Source organism: Leptonotus elevatus, chromosome 16 (assembly GCF_054856555.1).
Source record: "Leptonotus elevatus isolate MCC_2025b chromosome 16, RoL_Lele_1.0, whole genome shotgun sequence".
In the NCBI taxonomy this organism is placed as follows: Eukaryota; Metazoa; Chordata; class Actinopteri; order Syngnathiformes; family Syngnathidae; genus Leptonotus; species Leptonotus elevatus.
The window spans coordinates 1,395,923-1,415,974 of NC_141254.1; the positions used below are offsets into that span (position 1 = coordinate 1,395,923).

The following is a 20,052-nucleotide window of genomic DNA, read 5'->3' on the forward strand; positions in this document are numbered from 1 at the left end:
GGCCTAACGAGTGTGCAAAGATGGTGACTTTTCGTGCATTTTTAAGTCCTCAAAAATGTGATATTTTTCGGAGAAAAAAAAGTAAAAACATTTTTATACAGATATAATAGGGACCTCGCAGCGGTCACTGCTCGGGCCCTAATAATGGCTGTTCCTGCTGTCCGTGCCTTGGTCTCTTGGGTTAGTGTGGTGCCACACATGCATGGAGTACACACATTAGAGAGGAAGAGTAGAAGAAGAAAGTGGTGAATGAGCTCTATTGAAGGACACTCATTGAGCCATGTGTAGCAGTAAAAAGTTAATATTTTGTCCAGAATTTGATAACTTAATTATTTTTCATGAAAACTTAATAACTTTAAAAACTATTTTTTCCACTTGCTCTCAACTGAAGATGACATCACCTGTGCTGAGGAAGTAGGTAACGACCATTCATGGCTCACCTGTTTTCTGGGTTTGGTCAACAAGGTGAACCATGATTGGTCGTCACCTACATCCTCAGCACAGGTGGCGTCATCTACAGTGGACACCAAGTGGAAATAAATGTTTTTAAAGGTATTAATTGTTCATGGAAAATAATGAAGTTATCAAAAATTATGGACAAAATATAAACTTTTCACTGCTAAAAATGGCTCAGTGAGTCAAGTATCCCTTTAATCTAACACGTTTTTCACAGATTGGGGAGAATATATTAACTTTGCTCTGCAAGATGAATTCTTGCTGTATTTAGAGAATACATCTACCGAGCCCGTTGATTTCCACCAATCAGTGGTTCGGACCAAACACAGAGCGATACTGTGTTTGGGGCGTGACATGCAGCTGTGACTAAACCAGGAAGCACGGACACCAGGGGAAACAATCAAATCTAACATGGAGGAACGGACGCTGCAATTAATTCTGCTCTTGCAGAATTACTCACCGTTTTTTGTTGAATGTTGAACAGCGAGAGGCGCTTCGTGCATTTTTAGCTGGTAAAGATGTTCGTGCCACAATCCCCCCGCCAACCCACCCTCTCCGAGAACGAAGACGACATTTTCATCCGTGGCCGTGATTGGTCAAAACAGACGTGTACAAGATCGCATCGTCCAATCAGCTCAAAGTATAGTACAGAATGTCCCGCCTTTCCCGAGGAAATCACCGTGGAGAAGTCCCAGATTGAGATTGTGGGGAACTCCCTTGAATGAATCACAATATAAACTCTATCTATGCGTTACTACAGCATTTGTGTGTAATTATTTGAAGGACTGTCACTCCCGGAAGTCTGTACTAATTTTCTGTTAGAATGTAAAGGAGATTTTACATTTACTTTAGCATTAGCACTAGCAATGTTTTTAAAACAAAGAACAGTTAAAATCACATTCAGGGAGGGTAGAATCACATAATGTCTCACATTTGCTGCGCAAGTTACAAGGTGCAAGGGCACTTCCGTTATGTTGTCCCGTAATTGATGGATGTCCACCTTTCGGTGAGTGCTTCTGCATTTTTAGTGAGTGTTTTATGATGTGAATCCTCGAAAAAATACACAGGCTGAAAGGACCATCTGTACTGACCGGATCGACGGACATAAACCTGCTTCTGTTGTTGCTCAGTCGATGTAATTATTCGAGGCTTTGCATCACAAAGGACTCACAAATGCGGAAGCACTTGCCGAAAGGTGGGTAATCGTCAATAACGGGCCGCTGTAATGATGGAAGTGCACATGTCTGACAAGTTGTATACTTTCACAACATTGTGAACTTACAAATACACCACACAGTTCAGCACGTTAATTGTTTTTCTTAAATATAATGTTTTTAAAGTGAGAGAAGTCAAAATCAGAATCACATTGACATTTTGAGTAATTGCCCAACCTAATATGCACCAAATACACTCTGGGCTTTGTAGTTTTCTTTTGTAGACTAAGGAGCTCAACAATTAGCCACCCGCTGGCTTGGCCATACACTCACCATGGTAAAGAAAAACGCTCATAGAACACAACTCACAGTTGAGTGATCGGGCCGAAACCTTGTACCGCCGAAATAGTGACTTTTCAGGAGACCCCAAAAATTACACATTTGTTTAACCATTAACACTGCATCACCAAAGAGAACAAGCCATTTTCAATCATTTAGATTGGTCAATAATTCGTAAAATAACCCCCACACCTTTGGACTGACCAATAAAGAGTTGTTTTTTCCCCAAATATGAAGTATACCCAATTGTGACTTACGAGGTTTCAGCCGACGCCAGCGATATGCATTTGGCTGGCAACCAGTTCAGGTGTACCCGTCTCTCAACCAAAAACAACTGAGATCGGCTCCAGCTCACTTGCGACCCTAATAAGCATAGGAGATATAGAACATTTGTGGATGGATGTGAGCCTTTCTCCTCTTGCCACTTTTGGAAGGTGGCATTTCATCTCAGAGTAAAGTTTACAGTATTTTATTCATCACACAGAATGAGAGTGTGCATGAATATCAAATTTTACCTTCACTGATACCTGAGATATTTTCATATTAGTTTACCAAGGGACTGTTTAATGTGATTTAAAAAGCCAGCCGAGGATTACACCACCAGTGACCACACCACACCCCTGGTGCAGTCTCTTTTCAGCTGACAAATGCATCAATTAAGTTATTCTGATCAGTTTATTTGTTATAGATTTATTTACTTAAATGAAATGAAAAATCCATTATCAGCACACAGATGTTGTAATTGACAAGCATGTGTATGTTTCCGAGGCAAGAACCCTACCCCCACCCCCAAGCTAACATATAAGCCACAATAGAATGTGAGTTTCTCAGAAATTAAAATAATTAAACTGTGGAGTTTTTGTTTGTTTTGTATGACGGCGTATTAGGACCACGTATATATTTTTTTCAGAGGCGGGGTTAATATTCCCAGAAAACCCGCGCAAATTTGCCACTTTATAAATTTGCGGGGAAAAAACTAATAAACTTATGAGAAATAGCGTAGCCTTAGTCTAAAGTGAGGATTCGTTGGTGGTTAATGGGACACTGTTTATAAAATGAAAAGACAGGATGGAGACGGATTCATTCTTAATTTAAACTTTACTCGTCATACACGGCAGCTAGAACGACAACACTTCCTCATCCCCTATCAGCTGATAAACACTAACCAATTAGAAGCTAGCATACTTTAGGTAAATGCAAGTGAATGACAGAGAACAGCAGATTCGACACATCAACTTAGCTACTTGTACAGAAATATACCAAAATGTATGAATGTGGAAATAATAATTCTGGAAACATAAATGTACAAGTAAATATACATTTAACAAATTAGCTTGATCTTCAGGGTGTGGACCTTCGCTAAGAGAGGCATCTTTTTCGCTGGCTGTACCCAACGCTTCAAAGAGCGAATGCTTAACATCATATAGTTAATCTCTGCTAAAGCAATCTCCTTATTTGAAAACCCGACCGAAAAGTATTGGCACAAACATCCGAGTAGTACACTACGTGTATTTCTTGTAAATTCGTTTTTTCTCGCAAATTTGCCACTTTATAAAGTCGCATATTTGCAAGTTTTTTTCTTGGAATTTTGCCCCCACCCTAAAAAAAAAGGATTTATAGGTGTCCCTAATATGCCATCATATATGTGGTGTCGTGAGTAAAATAGTATTCCAGTCAAGGTGACTCCACCACTGTTGCCTGACCTGTGAGTAGCTGTTTTTCTATAAACGTCTGTCTTAGGTTTTCCTGTTTGTAAGGCCAGATCCGAGCACCACAAACACACAAAAGGTTTACCTTACGTTTGTCATTTATTCTAGTCTCTTATGTAAGCTGCTGGAAACGGTTAGCCGAGGCATGGTGAGGTGCCAAAGCTGATCAGTGGTAACAGGATGTGTTGAGGAGCCTATCATTGGCCTTGGTCTCCTCACACATGGAATCACCGCCTAATCCTGTTTAACTACTGAGGGACTGAGTCCTTGAGTGTTGCACAAGCTCTCCTTCATACCCTTTCCCACCATGTCAATTTAGAAGACATGCTGTAACAATGTGTTTAAAAACAAACATGATAAACCAAATTATAAGAAGCCACATGCATGATAGGAATTGAAATTGTCAGATTTATTCATCAGTGATCTGAATAAATGGGGCTGGAGGCAAATCCGTTCATGTCTGTAGTAAGGTCGGTTTTTGTTGCAGCATTTCAAAGATAATTATGAGAAGAGATTATATAAAATATAAAAGAAAAGTGACAAAATATACTTAATCTTAAAGTCTTAAGAAGTTGGCGCTAGTATGGCATTTGTTAAATATTTCAATTGTTCTTCTTTGTTTTTACAGTGGGAGTGTTTGTGGTTTATCATCTTGTGTAGCACCTTTCTCCTACTACTTGTTTGGGCCTACTTCTGGTTGGTGGCTCAAAATGATTTTGACGACTTCAATTGGTGAGTCAGCTTTTTTTTATTTTATACATCTGTAGTAGGATGTACATCAGTAGTAGACTAAGCTATTTTAACTCATTCACTCCCAGCCATTTTCACTGAAGCAACCCCCTTCTATTTGACTGGATTTTGACTGATTTTACAAGGCCCACATAATATTGTGTTCTATTGCTATAAAAATATGGAACCTAACAAAAGAAAGATTAGAGTATCTTCTTTCATTGGGAAAAATAAGTATATTTGTATCTGTTTCCGTTTGCAGCAATTAGCATTACAATATAGCTAAGTTTCATCATTATTCACAAACCACTGGCAAAAAGAGCTTGTTGTAACATGGCCCTGGCTAATCCCTTATACTCTGTTGCCACCTGCTGGCCGTTTTTTGTAATAACTACCATTGCTTTAAGCGAACTCTTCAGGTCAGAAGCTGCATCAAATCCTTCTGTATGCTCTAGCATAAAAAAACATATAAATACATTTTTGGGACCATGGCAATATTTAAAATAGAACGTTTTGATACGTTTTAGGGAAGAAACGAGTTAAGAGGTGGGCGCGTCAGTAAATTTTGCCAGTCCGTCATTTACCAGAGGCCAGACCATCTGTCCGTTATCAATTGCATCTCAACTGCTATTGTTTTATAGCTGTAGCCTTAGCCCTGCACTTCACCTCGGCACTGTTTCCCCGGTACCTCCACCTAATCTCTCGAGATATAACATGGCGAAAGTCCGTTTTGATCTTCCTCAGACCCGAAAGACTACTACTAGAGAAGACCGTTACCTTCTTAGCAGAACATACTGTACATTCACATTCATGTTCGTAGCAGCGGACCGGCAGTCGGCTTGCAGCGCCATCTTTATTTTAACCGGCTTCCGTCATTGCAAAATTAGAGTTTGTCACCACTATTTAAAGGAATGTCAGATCATCTTCTTTTTCGGCGGCCTCCCGTCTGCTGTCTGAGTATGTACTACGTATTACATTACATCCATCCATCTTCTTAACCGCTTGTCCTCACAAGGGAGCCTATCCCAGCTGGCTTCAGGCAGTAGGCAGGGTACACCCTGAACTGGTTGCCAGCCAATCGCAGGGCACACAGAGACAAACAACCACCCACACTTACAATCACACCTATGGACAATTTGGAGTGTTCAATTAACCTGCCATGCATGTCTTTGGAATGTGGGAGGAAACCGGAGTACCCGGAGAAAACCCACGCAAGCACGGGGAGAACATGCAAACTCCACCCAGGAAAGCAGAAGCCCGGACTCGATCACACGTCCTCTGCACTGGGAGGCGGACGTGCTAACCAGTCAGCCACCGTGCTGCCTAATACATTACATTACATGTACATTACATTACATGCATTCGCAGCACAAGCAGTGTATCTACTCCGGTAACGGACCACGGTGTCCACAATCGTTTTATTGATCTTCAATTATGGAACAGCGTGAAAACTAAAGCAAAGATATACCATATTATTTACAATCAACATTTACAACCATTTATTTGATTAAAAAATTCCTCAAATAAAACAAAATATAACATGTCGTGCGCGCCCTACAAACCAGTAGTAGATAAATGAAAGATATCAATCACACGATATTACGCTCTCTTCTCTCTCACCAGCGAGCTCTCTCTGTCTGACTTCCGTTTAGCATACAAGCCAGAAGTAATTGAAGAAGTAATTGTTCACGAACTATTGTCAAACATAAACCATTTCACCAAGATTTAACAGAAAACCATAACCATCAAACAAAGATTGTAGACTTCTATTGTCATGGCAACCAATCAAGGGTAATACTAGAAGCAACCCCGATGTATTTAGCACTGCGAACAAACACAAACCTTCAATCAATCAATCTTTATTTATATAGCACTTTTCATACAAAAAAAACAACTCAAAGTGCTTTACAAATCTCAGGCCACCACCCCCCATAAAAACGGCCGCAAAAAATAAGAAAAAAAAAGTGTGCTTAAGCAAACGTTCAAAATGATAACAGCTGATCTAAGGCACCTTCCCTTCCGTCAGTACTGACGCAATGCCCACCTTTGGCTATTTTCATCTAAGGTCGAAAACTATGTTGTTGAGACTTGAAACGCATTAGTATGTACACAGTAGCATTTTTAGTTTCACTTAAACAGGAGAAACCACTTACAAAGAGAACCTGCAAACATAAGTCCTATCACTGAAAAGTCAAATCATGGACACGTTAAGTTTTAGACTCGAACAGAAAGGCAAAGTAAAATAAATAGATCATAGACTGAGTCAACAACTCAAGACAACTCATAATAAGGCTCAGTTGTGTGCATTGCCTCCACATACTGTACCTGTCTGCACATCCCCAAAAAAATGTCCTCGAGCAGAACTATTTCTGGATAGGTTCTGTGTTGCCTTTCCACCTGTAGTCCGTTATATTTGAACAGCAGCATGGGAAACAGATTTACAATTGTTTTGCTATTCTGTTTGCAATCAATTTGAGTTACACTGTAATGATTGTTATTTATATGCTATTGAGCAGCATCTAGATACATCATACTTAAACCTGTTTAAATTCCAGGTCAGTGTATAACCGTTCTGGTGAATGGAGGGATGAGACCATCCCCATCCTTGCAAGCACCACCATGGGATTTAGCTACATTGCAGTCTTGATGGTAAGAGTGTCTTTTACGACAGTCGGGGTTTGGGGGGCTGGCGGGGGGGGGGGGGGGGTGTTACAGGTGGCTGGGGGGTGGGGGGTTTGGTTGGGTGTCTGGGGTTTGGGGGCCTGCGCACACACACACCCGCACATACTCACGCACATATAAAAAAGAAAAAGAGAGCGCAACCTTTAACATTTATTCCCACTTTTATATTAACAAGAGTATGAACAATTTGAAAAAAATATTGTACATAATATGAATTGAGACGTAAAATGTGCGATTAATTTGCAATTTAATCATAAGTTAAAGTCATGCGATTAATTATGATTTAAAAAAAATAATCGACCTCTCTCTCTCTCTCTCTCTCTATATATATATATATATATGTATATATATATATATATATATATATATATGTATATATATATATATATATATATATGTATATATATATATATATATATATATAGCTAGCCGGGTAAACACCACTCGTTGTGACTCTGCAATGAACTGAACCACTGACTGTTTACCGCAGAACAAGCAAGTAACCCAATTATGCGCATGCGCGTTGTCAATGCTGCTTTACTGCCATTCAAAAGGCGCACGTACAGAAACAACCTCTCGGAATTAACAAACCTTGATTTCTCATTGCGCATGCGCAAAACAAGCTGTCGGCTTTTGACCTCTCTACGAGGAAAACAGGACAAATTACACACAAATTTAAGACCAAAACAGTGGAACTAAGGTATTGTATAATAGAGGACACTGACAGATAAATATTTTCAATGATTTTATTGAAGGGCTTGGGCATGCATTGCATTAATAGCTTATTATGACCGCTCAACAGTATATATATATATATATATATATATATATCTTGGTCTTTTTCTTCATCAGATCTTGGCATTTTTCCACATATCCTTGGGACAACAGCTTAATCTCTACTGGCTCCACAAGGTGCAGTGAATTACAGCTTTGTTTGAGTTTTGCTTCTTGCAACTTTTTCTAGTGACCTCATCATTGTGTGTTTCATTTTCACAGATTGGAGTGCTGGCTACGCTCCTTACTACTATCGCTGGTATTATATCTGTTGATGACATATGGGCAGACGAGTGGGACATCCTGCTCGTGTCTCTGCAGGTTTGTTTATAGTCTAAACGACATTGTTAGTCTGTACACAGTAAAACCTTTGAACTCAAATAGCATATTTTTAACAATACATTGTTGGATGGGGGGGCTTATCAGTACATCACTATTCTCAAACTTTTCCTTTATTAAAACTTTAAAATTAAAGAGAGGTCTAGGAGACTAATAATGATGAGCAAAAATATTTTTGTTACCTTTAAACTTTTTTAAAGTTCTATATTTTTTTTAAAGGCTCCTTTATCATACTCATAACCAAGGGGGCACATAAATATTTTGGGGTTCTCAAATGAGCACCAAAGAGCAGTGCCAGCCTTAAACTGGTGTGCAATATTCAATTTCCAGATCCCATGCGAATCAGCGCACCCCTTAGGTGCACCCCTGCTCATACTGTTAATTATTTCGACACTAATTATCACCAATATTATTTATTATGGCCACAGAAGGATGGACTGTCTCTCATGATATAATTGTGTTCTAATGTTAGTCCACAGCACCATTCTTGCATATCGGCGCTCTGACAACAGTCACAGCTCTTAGCTGGCTGGTCGCTGGTTATGTGGTCCGCAGAGAAAGATCCAGTAAGTGTTCTCTACAATTTCACCCACCATTGCTCTGCTGTCAATTTCTCAATCATTGTTGGACTTTATATCTTCTTAATGAATGGTCAGTTACTGTCATGTTAACAGCCTACTTGCAGAGGTGACAAATCCAGGTCCAGAAAGTAAAAACCATGCCAGAGTTTGGCTTAAGCCCCTTGTGCTAGCTGGCTAGCTCCCTCGCAAGTAACCGAGCACCCGGGGAGCTAGCTAGGAAGCTAGTTAGCTAGCTAGCTAGCACCTGGGGCTAAAGCCAAACTGTGGCAGGGGTTTTACTTTCTGGACCTGGATTTTTCACCTCTGCTACTGGGAAAATAGTTGTCAAACTGCATACTTGTGTAACACACACCTAAACAAAATATTTGTTATGCAAATTATCTTGCTGTAATATCAAACTGGAATAACCCTAGTGTGCACAGTGAGTGGCAACTGCCATACACAGTGAACTTTTTTAATGCAGTGCTATCTGTGTGGTGGGCCACTTTCTTTTTTAAACCCAATGCAAGTGGACTGGAAATAAATCCCTGTCTTAGCCAAATCAGCATGAAAATTGGATGGGTCTTTCCTTGGCCCATGTACCACTCCTCTACAATATTGTGGAGTCAGAAATTATCTACTACTGTACATTATCTGGAAACCAGCCTAGGGGGTGCTGAAAGTCAGACCTCGGCAAGCAGTATTAAAAAAATCAATAGGTGCAAATAACCCAACTAAATTAACAAATTCTGCACAATTCACATTTTTGGAGGTCAAAATATAAACATAGAATACCCATTCTTTATGCTGCATGTGACCCATAGGATACATCGGAAACACAAAGTAGTTGCTTCGTCTGATGAAAACTTTCTCTATGTAGTGAGGCTAGCACTAGGAAGATATGGTCGCATCATATCATTCGAATCAGTACTTGCTGGAGCAGCCTGCTATGAGAATATTCCAGTAATGAGCATAAATGTCACAAGCGTGTGTCGTCACCCTCTAAAAATAATTGCCCGTCATTTTTTTTGGGGCAAAAATATTTTTGGCCTCAAACATCTCCTCATGATGCAAATGGTTAATTTTTTTGTGTTTCCTGAAAAATCTGAAAAAATTACTTTAAATTATGTAAAAAAAAATATATTGCATCAGCTAACTGCAAAAGAGAGACCTTTTTTTAAGTGAGGTAAGTGAAAGAATGCAGTCCTTACAACTTTTTGTATGTGAGTGTTGAATGATAAATCTTGGTCAGAAGTGATACCGCAGTTCCTCACTGTGCTGCCTAGAGTGAATGCGACAGAATCTAAAGCAACCATATCACTAGAAACTCTGTCTCTGAAGTCATGGAAGCCAAGGACAATTACTTTGGTTTACCTCGGTTCAATAGTAGGAAATTATCAATCAATCTTGATTTATTTTAATGCATTCCTAAAGATTGGTTTAGGGGTGTAGTATGAAGGTAAATATGGTGCAAAAGTAACTTCTACCTGTAAAAAAATGTTTTTAGTTGTAGTAAAAAAATAATTTTACCTGTAGAAAAAAGTATAGATTTGTATCTGTAGAAGTCGTGACTTGTACCTGTAAAAAAGAAAATTGTGCCTGTAAATTTGTTTTTGTACCTGTACAAAAAACAAATACCTGTAGAAAAAAAGTGTAAATTTGTATCTGTAAAAGTCGTGATTTGTACCTGTAGAAATGACAACTTATAGTCAAAGAAGTTGCCACTAGGAGTCACAAGTGTTTTTTCTCCTGCTCTCCAGTCATGTGACTTTTGCACCAAATTTTTCGCTACAGATGGTGCAAAACTGATTTGTACTTGTAGAGCTCCGTGATTTTTACTCGTAGATAAGAGGGCGGGCTCTGGAGGATTTGGCAGCTAAAGCTCAACCTCATTGGTTCAGCGAACGAGCCACACCAGATAATGCGTCATTTTGGAAGAAGAGGACGTCCCAGGCATGAACATTTCAACATGGTTCAATATACAAACACCGTGTGGAACAGCTTAAATGTTGGTTGACATGCAGAGCACTCAAAGTGGGCAGAAAGAAATAAGCTTTAGTATGAAGGTAAGATTTATTGTGCGATTATAGCTCGTAATCCGGTGCTAGCTAGCTCATCTCATGTCGTTAATTGTCACGAAAACTTAACATATTTAAGTCACGATTTTCATTTAAAGATTTGTAGCCTACCTTTGGACTGTGACTTTCTGTCCTGAATGTATTTCCTTTTACCTGGGCCATTGCATTGTCATAGCTGGGACAGTGTAAACATACGGCCAATAGCTTGTCCCTGTACTTCTTTAATGTCTTCAAAAACTACCTGTATATTTGAACTGAGATATATTAAACCCAACACCCTTTCATATGATGTGAGTTCATGATGACATATTTGCCGTTTTTATTTCAAAATCCTATACTGTACATACAGTATCCCATGTGTTGTTAAAACAGTATCCCATGTGTTGTTAAAACAAGTTTTGCAGTGAAATTCAAATGATCATTCTTAACACTTGTAAACATACACATTTGCCTTCAATACTGAAGTCAAATAAAAATAATACTAAATAATAATAAATAGAAACGTTTGTGAACAATGTCTGTGTCTATCAGTATTACCACTATTTCTGATATTAAGATGTGACAAATCTTCGTTTTTTTCTGCCTAACAAGATAAAGCTTAACGTTTTACCGATTACGTATAATGTCAGTGGCTGTGTTTCGATAATGACCCAGCTAGGAAGTTATAATTATTTTTTATTGTATGAAAATGCTGACCCAACCATACCATTCTGTTTGCACAGATGCCAGCATGCAGTCAATCAAAGCTACTTCTTGATCCATCTCAACACGGTGGCACATGGTGTGACATCAAACCTGCTTTAAAGCGGCTGTGAAGTCAAACAAATGAGAATCCTTGATACACTTCTTCTTCTTCTTCGTAAATGATCGCATTTTTTGGGACCTAAACATTTACGAAAACTCACCAAACTTTACACACTCCTTGGGCTGTATAAAAATGTTATATTATGAAGTTGTCATAACAACTTAACAACATATAGGGGCCCCCTAGGAAAAATATGCACCAATCCCGGCACGTTTGACCGAGGGCTACGGAAATTGGTAGGAACATGAAGCGCCCCAAGACACACCAAAAAAATCAGTGGAAGCCATATTCTAAAATGTACAGGAAGTGAGCTATGAAATTTTGAATGTCCAATTTTGGAAAATTTTTGCACATTCACTGTGGTCATACTTTTTCCCTCTTTGCAAACAGTTTTCATCCGATTTACTTCTAACTTGGCATGTATCGTCTCAAGACCAGGGACAACAACTGGGGTAAAAAATCTTGACTTTTTGAAATACTATATGACTGGGGCGAAAGCCTCAAATTTTGCCTTTTAATATTTCCTTTGTCACGAAAGAGGAAATGCTTAATAACTCAGTTGTAAAAGCGCCAAAAAATCCCAAACTTCTCATTCATCTTAATAGCCACGGCCTGAAAACATCTATATGATATTTGGTTATACATGTAGCGCCACCTAGTGGTGACAAGAAATGTCATACTTTACATTTTTATCTACTGTGCCGAGCCCATTTGAGGGATCCATTTGAAAATTTGACAGAAAAGCCTTAAGATGTTGATAATGTCCCACACTGAATATTGTAACTTTTCGCGAAAGGGTATGGCCGTTACGGTGCCGCACAGTCTGATGATTCACCGTGACAATAAAAGCTGCGTTAACTTGACCCAGATGATCCTATCTTCTCAAAAGAGTTCAGGCCTGAAGACATCTATAAACTTATATTTAATTATACTGATAGCGCCACCTATTGGCATTTATTTATTCTTTTAACATTTTTTCTTTGACTTTTGACTCCAACCACATTAACTGGATCTACCTCATATTTGCTCAGAAGACTGTTTAGGCCTTCATGATGTAATAATACGAAGTTTGTGAGTTTTCGCTAATCGCTGACGATTGCCAAGAAAACAACGCCGATTTTGAAGGCCTTAACTCTTTGACTGCCAGACGTTTTCAGAAAAGGGATGCTGTCAGTGCCAGCCGATTTAAGCATTTTGACTGATCTTTCAAGGTCCACAGAAAATGTTCTGTTTGGACTATGGAAACACACATACTACCAAATGAAAGATTGAACTTTCATCTTTCATTAGAAAAAGAAAGTTTGTTTCTACCTTATTCCGTTCTTTAGTAATCAACAATAGAAAATGGTTAGTTTCATCCGATTGCGCTTGTTTTGGACCAAAATACGGAGAAATCAAGCTTTTAGTGAAACGATATTATTTCATGCACTCTAGTGAATTTTACACTTCTTTTTGTCCATGAATGATGCCACAAACACCTAAATAGTGATTTACTTCTATAAAACACTACCACCAAGGATGAAAAAGTGTTTTTTAATAGCAAAATATGTTTATTTACATTCAACAGTGTAACAATTTGACAACAATTTGGCAAACTATTTACAAATGTGTGCAACTGTGGTACTATTTACAATTATGTGGATGTTTCAACGACAGTTTTTCTTTTTGTGTAACACTCCCCTGCGTGCAAGGAGACGCAACAGGATTTGCACAACAGATTAGTTTCACTGCGATTGCTTCTTCGCGTGCAGAAGCTACACTTTCTTGCCGGCCGTTTTTTCCGGGGAATAGCAAGTATATACTGCAGTGTGTGTTGCCATCAAGTCTACTATCAGGATCATGCTACGGTTACGTTACGGTGATGTTACGTCTGGCTTCCTCATGTCCTTCGGTTCCTATACCGGGTGGTAAGAGATGTTCTGATCCATCTTATCCACTCCATTCATGGTGGCATCGTAGTCCAGAACCAGTGTCTTCTTCGTGATCAGACTGTACCCGCTTCTCCGATGAATATGCATTGGACTCGGGGTACTCTTCATTGTCCGACCGAATGTCCGCTTGTGCAGCTCCGGCGTTAGCAGCGCTAGCCGGTGAGGCTTTATGACGTGAGAATAAAGGCCGCGTCCAACTGTGGCGTCAACCTCGGGATTCACCATCATCATCATCATCAATGTGCATTGGTCGATGCTTTTCGACAACTCTCCATCGCCCGATCGAATCTCCGCTTGTGTAGAAGTACCCGGTCGGTTGTGCTGCGCGTTTTCCGGCGTTAGCAGCGCTAGCCGGTGAGGCTTACTACGTGATCATAACGGTCGCGTCAAGGCTTCCAACTTTGGCGTCAACCTCGGGATTCATCATCATCATCATCATCAATGTGCATTGGTCGATGCTTTTCGACAACTCTCCATCGCCCGATCGAATCTCCGCTTGTGTAGAAGTACCCGGTCGGTTGTGCTGCGCGTTTTCCGGCGTTAGCAGCGCTAGCCGGTGAGGCTTACTACGTGATCATAACGGTCGCGTCAAGGCTTCCAACTTTGGCGTCAAGCTCGGAGTCATCATCATCGTCGACATCAATGCGCTTTTTAGTATTGATCGATGCTTTCCGTCTTTGAAAAAAATGCTCAAGCGTGAGCTGCTTGCAACCGGTTGCATCATCAGCCATTGTTTCCTCAACACTCTAGCTCCGCCTCACGTCTTCTACTGACGCCCACGGTGGGCGGCCCACCCAACCTTGTGCAAAGAGAGTCATCGCTGCCATCTCGGGGCCAAAACGAGTCATTATACTAACTAGATCTGCTTGATACTTTCAGCACAGCTGCCCAAGGCTTTCCTCCACCCGTTTCCCCAAAAAAACAAAAAAAACATAGTGAACGTCTTTTAACGTCCTCGGCGCCCCTCCGTAGGTTTTTACTAAACGTTTTATAACGTTTATGGCGGTCAAAGAGTTAACATGCACAGAAACTCATGAAACTTGGCAAACACATCGGGCCTGGCAAAAAGAGCAATATTTTATCATGTATTGTGTGATTTTTTTTAAAATGACTCACTAGCACCCCCTTGAAATTTTTGACAAAGCAGCCCCGGTTGTACGTTTAAGCATGATGTAAACATTTTTATATATATGAGGGAGCCCAAGACCTACAAAAAAGTATCCTGGGCCCATATGCTAAAATGAACAGGAAGTGAGCTACAAATTTGTTTATGTCCCATTTTTGCAGATTTTTGCACATTTACAGGGGGCATTCTTTTACCCATTTCTCTTACACGTTTGATCCGATTGACTTCACACTTGGCCTGGACCATGTCAAGACCCGGGCCAACAAAAGGGGAAAAAAGCTTGACTTTTCGAAATACTATATGAGGGGGCCGTGGCATCATATTTTGTGTTTCATATTTCCTTTTCCACGAAATAACTCCCCGGTACATGCTCCAAAAATTACCAAACTTCACATGTATGTTTATCGTCACGATCTTAAGGTATCACTATGACAATATTCAGTTATAAATACAGCTCCACCAAGCCATTGGGGCGAAAAATAAATACAAATAATGTACAAAATTTGGATACTCTTTGTGATAACTAAATCATTTATGAATATTTTTTTCACTTTCGAGCACTCAAAATGTTTAGTGGCATCAGACCTATCCATACATATGTAATTTTAATTAATTTATTCATTTTTGCTGCCCTCTGTGGACAATAAAAGTAATATTGTGCTATGAGTAATAGCAACGATAATGTGTATATTTTCAAAAGTATATATATATATATATATATATATACACTTTTAAAAATGCCAACCGGGGAAATTCATTGCCAAAAAATAAAAAAGTACACTGATTTGTGAGGGTCTTACCATTGACCAAAACTCATTGAGCTTCACGCGCATCACACCTGGCAAAAAAAATAAATCATATGTAAAGGTTTATTATGCCGTCGGAAGATGTCCAGAGCAACAACTCTCACTTCCAGTCTTGATGGATGGTCAAGAGTATCACAGCAGTCTTGAGAAAGGAAGACAAGAGGGTGGATGGTTGAGCGGTGTCTTCTGAAGCCATTCTGAGAATTAGACAGGAGGGAATGCTCTTCAAAGTGTGAAATCATGGAGTCATTTATAATGGACTCTATGACTTTACTGGCTATGGAAAGCAGGCTAACCGGTCTATAGTTTGAAGGATCAGACTTGTCGCCTTTCTTGTGGACTGGTGTGATGCGGGACGTTTTCCATTGGGATGGTAAGGTGCCCCTGCTAAAACAACGCTGGAATAAGCGGGATAGATACATTTTTATATATGAGCACAGAATAGTAAGCAGATTAGAAAGGCTCCCTGCATATACACCAGGTTTGTGTTCCATTAAATAAGCTCAGATTTCACACTAAGTACATGTTGGGACTCCATTGGACTAGATACTTGTTTTAGTATTCGTACTTTTATATTTGTTCATATTTTTATTTTTTTGTTTGTGGTTTTCTAATGTAAAATAGGTACCTGTGCTCAACAAAGATTGTTTTCCAAGTGATCTAATCAATCCTCTCCTCTAATCAATCCACGAAAGCCGCAGCTGTCAGATTGGCCGATAAAGTGTCGTGGACCGGACGTCTACCCACACTACACGTCTGAAACCGACAAGACACCACCCAATCATCACGTGTTGTTTTGTCAAGAGCACCACGTCGGCACTGGTTGTCTGGGAGTTGGGACAAAAGAAAAGAGGAACAGCAGTGTTTGTTTGAATGGAGCATGCGAGTCAAGTGCAGCCATGCCACTCTGCATAAACATGAGCGAGCGCGCATGGCTCGTGCTCCTGGCTCGGTAGTGTTAAAATATGATTTTGTACAATTAGTACTGTATTTTAATTTAGTTACATGCGTCGGGGTAATATATCCTATTTTGTGAATTAATTTGGAGATGACATAGGCAATTGTTTTATTAGTTTATAAATATATTAGCCCTATATTGTGTTTGAGTACATCATTTTCTACACTGCTTAAGTATTCATCCGGATTTGTTTTAGTACGATTTATTTGATACACGTGTTCACTGTGAACCGTCAGGTTTGGTTCCGCCTTCGAGGGGGGCAAAAAAAAGAAAGAAAGAAAAAAGACACATAGCGGTCACGACTATCAAGGAGGCAGCCTGACTTCTATAAAAAAAAAAAGATATAGGATATGTCTGTCACAAAGACGTGATCGATCCTAACAAAGCGTGGGCACATCTCTTCTTGTACCCAAATCATACTCTGAAAATATTAGAACGACAGTGACAATACCAATCACAACACCGATTTAGGGCAGTTACTTTACGTAATACCAATGGCATGCTCCAACCTCTGTAAAAGGATTTGGTGGGCAAGTTTGTCAAAGCCTGCACTGAACTATAAAAGGACAAGTAAGGCAGAAAGGTGGTCGTTAGTGACTTTCTCTAGGGCCCTCTCTGTACTATTGTTTATTTTAAATCCAGGTGTATTCTCCCCAAATTAATTGTTATTTTGTAGAAAGTCAAAACAGATGGGGGCTTGATGGAAATGTGGTATTTCAACAACTGTGGGTTCAGCCCCCCAATCGATTTATTGTTTTTTTTTAGTTTTATAATGAAGAACACAAACCCAAGTAGAACAGAACATCATAACACTTCACACATGCATTACCAACCTGCAGATCTGCACCCACATGCCTGCACATATGCGTAATGTGTATGCATATATACAAGCATAAGGTTAAGGTTAAAGATTGTCAAGTCCATCTAAGTGGGGGAAAATTCGTTCTCTGCATTTGACCCATCATTGAGGGAGCGGTGAGCAGCAGCAGGGTCTTGCGCTGAGGGATCATTTTGCAGCATTGGTTATGCAAGAATAGGCTGCCATCAGTCAGGGTGTGGCACAGAAGTTAATTGACAGCATGCCAGGGCGAACTGCACAGGTATTGAGAAAAAGGGTCGACACTGTATTAACAATTTACATACATTTTATTTAATTGTCAATAAACGCCTTTGACACTTGTAAAATTATTGTAATTATATTTCAGTATATCATAGTAACATCTAACAAAAATATCTAAGAATACTGAAGCAGCAAACTTTGTGAAAACCAATACTTTGTGTCATTTTCAAAACTTTTGGCCACGACTGTATGCGCATATCTACATCTCCACATACACATTAAAAATGTACCATAAAACAAAAGTGATTTAGGTGTCTTGTCTCTATTTTTCAGATGAAATGATGGTAATATATGGTTCCCAAAATTGTTCTCTCAGTTTACCGTTGGCAATATACGTCAGTCTTTTCAATCCAATACACTCTGACAGTTCCTTTCTCCATTGTTTCAAAGAACGAGATATTTATATTTTTAAAAAAATTGAGGAATTTGATTTTTTTTTTGATAAATCATTGAGCGAGAGCAATTCTTCATTATTGTACAGATCTTTGATTGCATGGATACCTTGGGTTTTCCATCATTTAAATCCTCCATCTTCTATGCCAGGTATAAACCAATCATTATGCCCAACTGTGGGTTCACTTTTCATAACCATTGTTAAATCCTCAAATGTACTAGGATTTAAACGGCTTAACAATTCCTCCAGCCAACACATGCTAAGCCTCTTCAGTGAATCCATTTGTTTTGTTGATGAAGCGTAATATAAAACTTGTGCCTCTGTCATAGATTTCCAGATGATGGTGTTAATTACCTACATAATCATCCTCTTGGCCCTTTATTTGACACCGCTCACATTCTCCTGCCCTTGCGTAATGGACAGTCTCAGCCTCAAGCCTCGCCCAGACGTAATTGGCCGACGAGGAGCTCCAATGGTGAGTTGGTCTATGGCCAGCCCTCACTGTCTAATCCAGTTAACTGTCCAGGTGACTCAATGAGTCCTGCACATTTGTGAGCAAAAGAGTCTACTCTGCACTGTCATCTCAGAGCCGAGTAAATGTTCCTCCAAATACACATCAAGCGGGGGAGATAGCTAACTACCGTAAACCTTTGCTCAGATTTACAACTTGCTATTGTATTGCATTGTGATTGGTTAGGCCACATGCCGGAAGATCCAAACATTAAAGGTGTATTCAAGGATCTTCACGAAAAGTAGAAGTCAAGCGTTCCATTTGTCTCTTTTAAAAAAATGTGCATGCAAAAGACCATCCTACCTCCTCTTGCGGCTCACAGCAATTTTCAAAGTATGCTGTGAGATCAGTGGAGCTAGAACGATGAATGGCTGAATGCAAAGCTCAGCGGCTACATGCTACAAATACTCGAAGTGCGCATACGCAGCTAGGAACTAACACACACCACGTCGTTAAGGCAGATTGATTGATTGGATGGAGAACCAATTGTTAAGTTGATCCACTCGGAAGACGCAGCAACAAAAGATCCTTGAATACACCTTTAAGTGCAACCCTTTGAATCACTGGCCACTTGTCTAAACTAGTAGAATAAAATCATTATCTTTCTAAAAGTGTAATAAAATAAAATAAAATCATGATGTCAGATTTATTCAAATGCTTCAAGTGTATGACACAAGTCTCACTATGTTTTCCAGCTGGCCCCAGAAAACACCATGGTATCCTTCAACAGAGCCCTACAGCATGGAGCCAGCTCCCTGGAAGCTGACGTCACTCTAAGGTTACTTTAGTCTAGGTTTAAGTCTTAGGTTATTTTAGTTCGAATCATTTCTGACATTTTCATCTAGGCATGTTCATAATGAACTCAGGGCACTTCAGTTCTATATGAGTAGTAGATCAGATTTGGTAGATAATCTATGCTTTAGTTTAAGTACGTAGCCTTAATATCAAGTCTTCTCTGTCTGAATTTTTTTTATTTCTCAGTGTAATCAATACTAAAAAAGTAGCAGTAACAAGATTTTTTGTAACTGGTGTGGCTAGAACAGGGATGGGCAAATTCGGTCCTCAAGGGCCGGAGTGCTGCAGGTTTTGGATCGAGCAAGTATGTCCACCCCTGGGCTAGAACCATCATAATTTATTTTGGAGATGAACAATGAAGAACACACTGCAAAGATTTTTGCTGCAATTTCACAATAAATAATTGGATAATGTGACGGAGCGGCTCCGTCCAGACACTTGACCAAAGAGACGCTAGCACGCATCACGCACACAAATTCATAGTTCATCACTCATTCCACCGCCACCCCCGCCTCGTTATTAAATCAACAAATAGGACACAACACTATTCTTACTATCACCTCTTTGCCAGTACCAGTAGAGCCACTGACTGGCTGTGGGCCGGTGGGGGTGCCTGGCGGGCCTGCAGTGCGGGGCTCGGGGGTTGTCCCTTGGCGCTGCCGTGGCCTGGGGGGCCCTGAGGTGTTGTGCTTGCTCTGTCCTGGCGGGGGTCGACGGCTCCCCTCTTTGGTGGAGATTGTCATGCATGCCAGATCCACCACACCAGCATCTATCGCAACTCAGACA

At 39.9% G+C, this 20,052-nt stretch overlaps 1 protein-coding gene across 5 annotated transcripts in view; it reads left to right on the forward strand.

The window, feature by feature from the left end:
- The window catches only part of gdpd5a (glycerophosphodiester phosphodiesterase domain containing 5a), a 90,301-nt gene that overhangs the window by 10,866 nt on the left and 59,383 nt on the right, over positions 1 to 20,052 (forward strand). For all 5 annotated transcript variants that reach the window (XM_086099108.1, XM_086099110.1, XM_086099109.1 and 2 more), the window contains 7 exons: positions 4,287 to 4,390; positions 6,943 to 7,036; positions 7,922 to 7,981; positions 8,066 to 8,164; positions 8,655 to 8,748; positions 18,290 to 18,435; positions 19,167 to 19,249. In XM_086099108.1, coding sequence (XP_085955234.1) covers positions 4,287 to 4,390; positions 6,943 to 7,036; positions 7,922 to 7,981; positions 8,066 to 8,164; positions 8,655 to 8,748; positions 18,290 to 18,435; positions 19,167 to 19,249 — 680 coding nt within the window. The remainder of the gene's footprint in view (positions 1 to 4,286; positions 4,391 to 6,942; positions 7,037 to 7,921; positions 7,982 to 8,065; positions 8,165 to 8,654; positions 8,749 to 18,289; positions 18,436 to 19,166; positions 19,250 to 20,052) is intronic.